The 5,725-nt window shown below is 35.1% G+C and overlaps 1 protein-coding gene across 1 annotated transcript; it reads right to left on the bottom strand.

Annotated features, from left to right (window-relative positions):
• Positions 1–1,430: 1,430 nt before the first annotated feature.
• Positions 1,431–3,498, bottom strand: LOC121268090 (cysteine synthase-like). Its single transcript, XM_041172216.1, has 4 exons — positions 3,303–3,498; positions 2,381–2,442; positions 2,144–2,228; positions 1,431–1,516 (listed from the first exon to the last, which is right to left on the bottom strand). Exons 1-4 carry the CDS (start codon positions 3,412–3,414, stop codon positions 1,431–1,433), a joined length of 345 nt encoding a protein of 114 aa, XP_041028150.1. The 5' UTR covers positions 3,415–3,498.
• Between the last annotated feature and the right edge of the window lie 2,227 nt (positions 3,499–5,725).

Genomic DNA, 5,725 nt, shown 5'->3' with positions numbered 1-5,725 from the left:
TTCATATGGAGAGAATAAAGCTTTAGTAAATTTGTATTTGATGCTGGTCAAGTGGTGCTGGATTCACTATACTTAAGTAGTAGAGTTCTGAGTAGATTTGTGTGTTTAAATATTATTTGTGATGTTGGTGTTGATTTTGAAGGTATGAATGTTTAATTGTTGTGGTGGTGGGGTTGCCACAGTATTATACTTTGATTGGCTTTGAGTATTGTTTGTGGTAGTCATACCATGGATCCATGGTGGTGGTCTTTATTGTTTTGAATATTGTTTATGGTTGTAGGTTTGTGGTGTTTGTTTTATCTATGCTTTATATCATATTTCAATTGATGTACATTGCTAATTTGAGTGACCATAAGATTTGACTAAAAAAATAACACGATTGTTAAATACCAATATTAGGATATTATTAAAGTATAATAGAATAAATAAATTCATACCTCTATTGCACCAACATAAAATCCTCGGTTGGAGCATCCTTTTTGCAAAGAAAGTCGCTAACCAACCATTTTCTACAAGAATAAAGTAAAAAAAAAAAAAAAAAAACTTCATTTTTCAAAAATAGCAAAGGAAATGAAGAAACTATAACATATATAATACGACCGCAAAGCATAGCACGCCCTATGTTGCTCCAAACTCTTCATTCTTGGTTGGAATGAGCATCTAGTAAATTCCACTAAATGGAGTTCCATCCTAAGTAATGCTTTCACAGACAAAAAGTACTTGTATACGATATTTGTTTTTTTACTGAATAGTCATATACAATATTTATTATACAAGAAAGGGTTTCTAGCATAATTTCAAAATAGAGATGAATTTCAACAAGTTTATAAGGATTTATCCCATCTTAACGTTAATGTCTGCTGGCTGCGTAAACTACTCTTAATTCGAACATCTGGCCTCGTCGATGTTATGTTGAATACTTGGAAATTATTTTTGCACCAACAAGCAGCATGAGTTTAATTTACACCAAACAAAGAAAATGAATAACATCAAAAATATCAAGCAGAAAGGTTACTAGAAAACAAAATGAACGGCGTATATACCCTCCTCTTCTTCATCATATATAGTTAATCTCCTTACCTCCATGGGGTTGGGTCTCTTCAATACACTCTTTGGAGGTACCACCAATGTCCTTGCAGCACAACCTTTTTCTTTGCACAACCCTTAAAACGGCTACGATGTCTATGCTTTTTTTCTACATTTTCTGCAAATTGAAAGAAAAAAAACCCAATATACAGAATCAGTGAGACTGCAACTCAAGACTTAAGTGAAATCAAAATCGTTCATAGAGATTAGTATATACGGTTTTGAGATACTACCCTCTTGTATCTTGCTTCTTGCACGAACCTTCCCTTCAAGAATTGAAAATCCCAAGTTGGTTCCCAAAGAAGACGCAATTTTTTATTCGATCAGATATTTTCGGTAACACCTCAATCATAACTCATGTTTTCTACCTCACGCCTGATGGAGTCAAAGAGTGGGGAAGATAGATAGTGCTCTCCGCAGGAAAAACCACCTGCATCGCAAACAAAATGGACTCACATCAATATATGCAGACAGGAAAAGTTCTAAGCCATCTAAGCACACTCAAAAATCTATGTCTAGGCATAGCAACAGCAAAGCATAAATGACCCGAATGCGAAAAATGGATTAGTTTTAGTCCTGACAAACAGAAAACATATAGCCCTTTTCCCCATTTATAGTTCTTTCTTGTAACTAGGTGTTCTCATTGTATAACTTCTATGTACCTGTGTTATGCCTTTTTCCTATAAAAAAAAAAAAAAACATATAGCCTTCTCCTAGGGTCCAAACTGAGGTAAAGTGACCTAAACACCATGTACACACTCAACCATAGACATGAATTAAGTACGATCCATGTTGGCTAAACAAGTCTCAGATATTGATCCTCCTTGGAATGACATTGAAGTAATAGGACAAGCAGTTACCAAATTGTTGTGAATTCTTTTTTTAATTCCTTTTTAAAAGATTATGTTATTACTTCAAATTGGACTGGAGTCATTTGAAAGCCTCATTTGAAAGTCCCCTTCAAGCACTAAATCAATATAGGCACACTATCATAATACGGAGAACGAAGAACAGAAGGGGTTGTAATTGTATAGTAATTTGAAGAAGGAAATTAGACCTACAACAATGAGCTTTCCAGCATTTTCGGGCCTCTTTGCCAAATTTATTGCAGCAGCTGCCACCGCACCAGACGAAATCCCCACCTGCCAAAAAACAATTGCCCCATGTTCAGCACAGAAGTGGATGCTCATCAGATAACTGCAACAAAAGGACTCACAATAGTACTCGTTAACAAAATTGGACTGTAATAAATTCTTAGAGAACCATTAAATCTTATCATTATTAATTACCATACCAACAAGCCTTTTTTCAACGCAAGCTGCTTAGCAGTTTCAATAGCTTCCTCACTTGATATACCTGAAAAGTCACCCAAATATCAGGAGTCAGATAGGAGATTCACATCTGCATTTGTAGCTGACAAGAACTTGCAATGTTTCGCTTTTGAATCTTCTAAAACTGTCATAATGCAGGTGTCTGCTATTTTGTTTGGATGGCAATATCAGTTATCTAATATATCCTGTCCAAGTCTTGTTTAACAGAGACACTTAATAAAAAGAAAAAAAAAAGGTATTGTTTAATACAGACAGAATAACAAATATAAACAAGGTCTTCCAGATGTTTTTCTATTTTTGATAATTTCAAGATTGGCAGATAAACATTTTTTGGACCTGAACAAAATACAAATCTCGATTTGCACTTTCATGGAATAGACTTCAGAAAGCAGCCAAAAAGAATCAAGTGTGTACCTTACATTAAACCATTTAATATTATAAAGAAATTGGAGATGCAAGGCAAGCTTCATAGAGCTGATTCACACCCAAATGATATGCCTCTTCAAAAGCACTAGTTAAATGATCTTTTTAATGCATGGGATTAAAATGAAATAAACTTGGAAACAGGCAATCCTCTTAAGACTGGGAAATACTAAAAAACACTCTTAGATTAACTCCTCATCATCCTTTTTATGTAGTCTGGTCCTCTTGCCTTTCATATCAAAATCCACTCACCCGTAATGATTACATTATTTATTGACAGTAACCGTAAGGAGATGAATGGATTAGACCATTGTACTTACATTTCCTACAACTGATAGGTTCTGACTGTGCTGGTATTTTACTATTTTCCATGAAAAATATAACATAATCATGAAACTTAGCACCAAGAACATCATATTACACGCCAAATCAAATTGGATGCTAATAAAATGGTTTCCAGACTCACTTGAATAACTCCATCAAGCACATTGACATCCAGAACAGTAGGGATAATACCAGCACCGATTCCTTGGATCAAATGCATGCCTTTAACATGAACATGTATGCAGAGCATAGACTATAGTTAGAGAACTGTCATTTGAGAATAAATCCAAACCAAATAAGTTATATAGCATTACTAAATTCCAGATATGAAGCTGCAACTAATGAAGAAATTAATGGCAGCCAAGTTCTACAAGAGATTTGACTACTCATAAATGCACAACTTCTATCCCAATAAAAGAAATCTCAAAACAAAAACTGATATTAATTTAACTATAAATGGAAAATCTTCATTCTGGTTTTAAAAATTGGATAAATTTTGAGTTTACGAGAATTTGTGATTGAAGTGCTCTCTGAAAGCATGACTTAATAGTCTTATCCGTGATTGAGCTTAGTGGTGCTGGCTCTCAGAAAAACAGGTACACTTGTTAAATTCCCAAAATCACACTATTCTGAACTGATTTCTGCAATATGTGCTACCGACACCCTGATCCTTAGTCATCCAAAAATACATATAATTTAGGTTTAACTTTTAAAAATACTTTTGACCACACTCTCTCCTGTTATATTAATAAGAAGTGGAATTTGTACCAGTGAATCTCAAAGGAAATCAAAACGCATATGCTACAAATAAATATGGGTTTAAAACTCAAAAGGGAGTCAGGAACAGCTCTAGAATATTGCAAAGGAACAAGAAAGCCCAAAACACAAACATCAGAAAGAAAAATAAAAAGAAAAATAAAAAGAAAACCCAACCTGTGAAACGGATTTGCCGTGGGAATAAGGGAGGAGACCTGGGGAGTGAGTCTTCTCGTAATGGAACTTGTACTGCCCCTATGGGTTCTTGAAGTACGTCTTCAACCCCTAAGCTTGCTCATTTTTCATGGATGAAGACAACGTCATGGTCGTGGACGTCGTCGCCGCCGATGCCGATGTCAACACCTCGTTTTCGTAGCCGTTGTTCCCTTTATGCATCATCATCTCGATTCTTTCCGTCTCTCCGCTTATCTCTCCTAGTCTAAAATCTTTCACGCTCTGACATTTTCGTAGCACTCTCTCTCTCTCTCTCTCTCTGATTCTATTAATTCTTATCTTACGAGTCGGTGTATTTCTTTCTCCCTACAGAGACGAGATTTTAAATTTTGGAGTTTATTTATAAGAGTATACTGATGCAACGGCTGAATAGATATGAAATGAGAAATCCAATCGCTGTTCTCTATTGCTCTATAGTTAACTTTTAAATTTTATAGCCGTTAGCTTTCAGCAATATTGGTAAAATAGGGAGAGAAATGCGAACGGTATTCGTTTAAGTTTATAATTTTCTTGCCGTTAATATGCTGGGATTAAGCATCTGAGTGTGTGGCAAAAATTGCGAACTTGGAAAGAAAAACAGTTATCCCAATGAGTTAAAAGGAGATTCTACTCAAAGCTGTTGTTTTGTTTATCCCTACTAATGCTATGAGCTTTTGTAAGTTATCTGTTTGTTTATGTAAGGAGCTAGAGGGATGATGGCACAATTTTGGTAGGGTAGAAAAGAAAATGAAAGGAAAATCCATTGGTCGGTTGGATGAAGATGTGTGATTCTAAGTTCAATGGTGAGTTGGGATTCAAGGATTTAAAGATGTTTAATATGACCCTATTAGCAAAACAAGGATGGAGAATCTTACAAGAAGAGGAAACATTGTTACACAGATTGTATAGTCCAAATACTTTCCAAACTCAGATTTTTTTTTTTTATTCAAAACTGGAGTACAATCCTTCTTATGCTTGGAGGGAATATGGGAAGCTAAACACTACCTACACAAAGGATGTCAATGGCGAGTTGGAAATGACAAGTAGATTAATATATGGAAATATTATTAAATCTCAGGCCAAATCTTGACAGCATGACTTAACTTAGTAGAAGAGGAGGTGAGGCATGATACTGTTGACTCTCTCATAGATAACAGCACAAAGTGGTGGAATGTAAAAAAGATTAGAGCTCTACTTAATCCAAATATAGCTTTTGATATTCTAAAGATCATAATCTGCCATGATGGTAGTGAAGATTGAAGGATATGGGGTCAGGAGAAAGATGGGAGGTTTTGTGTGAAGAGTGCTTTTAAATTGCTTACAAAGAAAGTAGAAGAGATTGCAGTGGAGAGTTCTTTTCATAATCAACAGATCTCTTTGTGGAAAGTTTTTGTGCAAGTTGAAAGTTCCCCCCGAGGTGAAGATTTTTGCATTGAGTGCCTGTAAAAACTGTCTACCTACTCAATCAAACTTGTTAAAGAAACATGTTGATGTTGATCTTACATGTTGTTTTTGTAAAGAGGAGCAGGATGATCTATCACATGCTCTTGTGTAACTGTTAAAGACATCTAGAAGAAATATTTGCCAAAATT

This window comes from Juglans microcarpa x Juglans regia, chromosome 5S (genome assembly GCF_004785595.1).
Source record: "Juglans microcarpa x Juglans regia isolate MS1-56 chromosome 5S, Jm3101_v1.0, whole genome shotgun sequence".
In the NCBI taxonomy this organism is placed as follows: Eukaryota; Viridiplantae; Streptophyta; class Magnoliopsida; order Fagales; family Juglandaceae; genus Juglans; species Juglans microcarpa x Juglans regia.
Note: the sequence above shows the minus strand (reverse complement) of the source record. Positions and strands in the feature narration are given on the sequence as shown.

Excerpts from the sequence above, each read along its gene's own strand:
- LOC121268090 (XM_041172216.1), bottom strand. The coding sequence starts at position 3,414 with ATGCTCTGCATACATGTTCATGTTAAAGGCATGCATTTGATCCAAGGA. Across the intron at positions 2,443-3,302 it reads TGATGGAGTTATTCAAGTGA|GTATATCAAGTGAGGAAGCT; the intron begins GTCTGGAAACCA and ends GTGACTTTTCAG. Across the intron at positions 1,517-2,143 it reads TGGAAAGCTCATTGTTGTAG|GTGGTTTTTCCTGCGGAGAG; the intron begins GTCTAATTTCCT and ends TTTGCGATGCAG.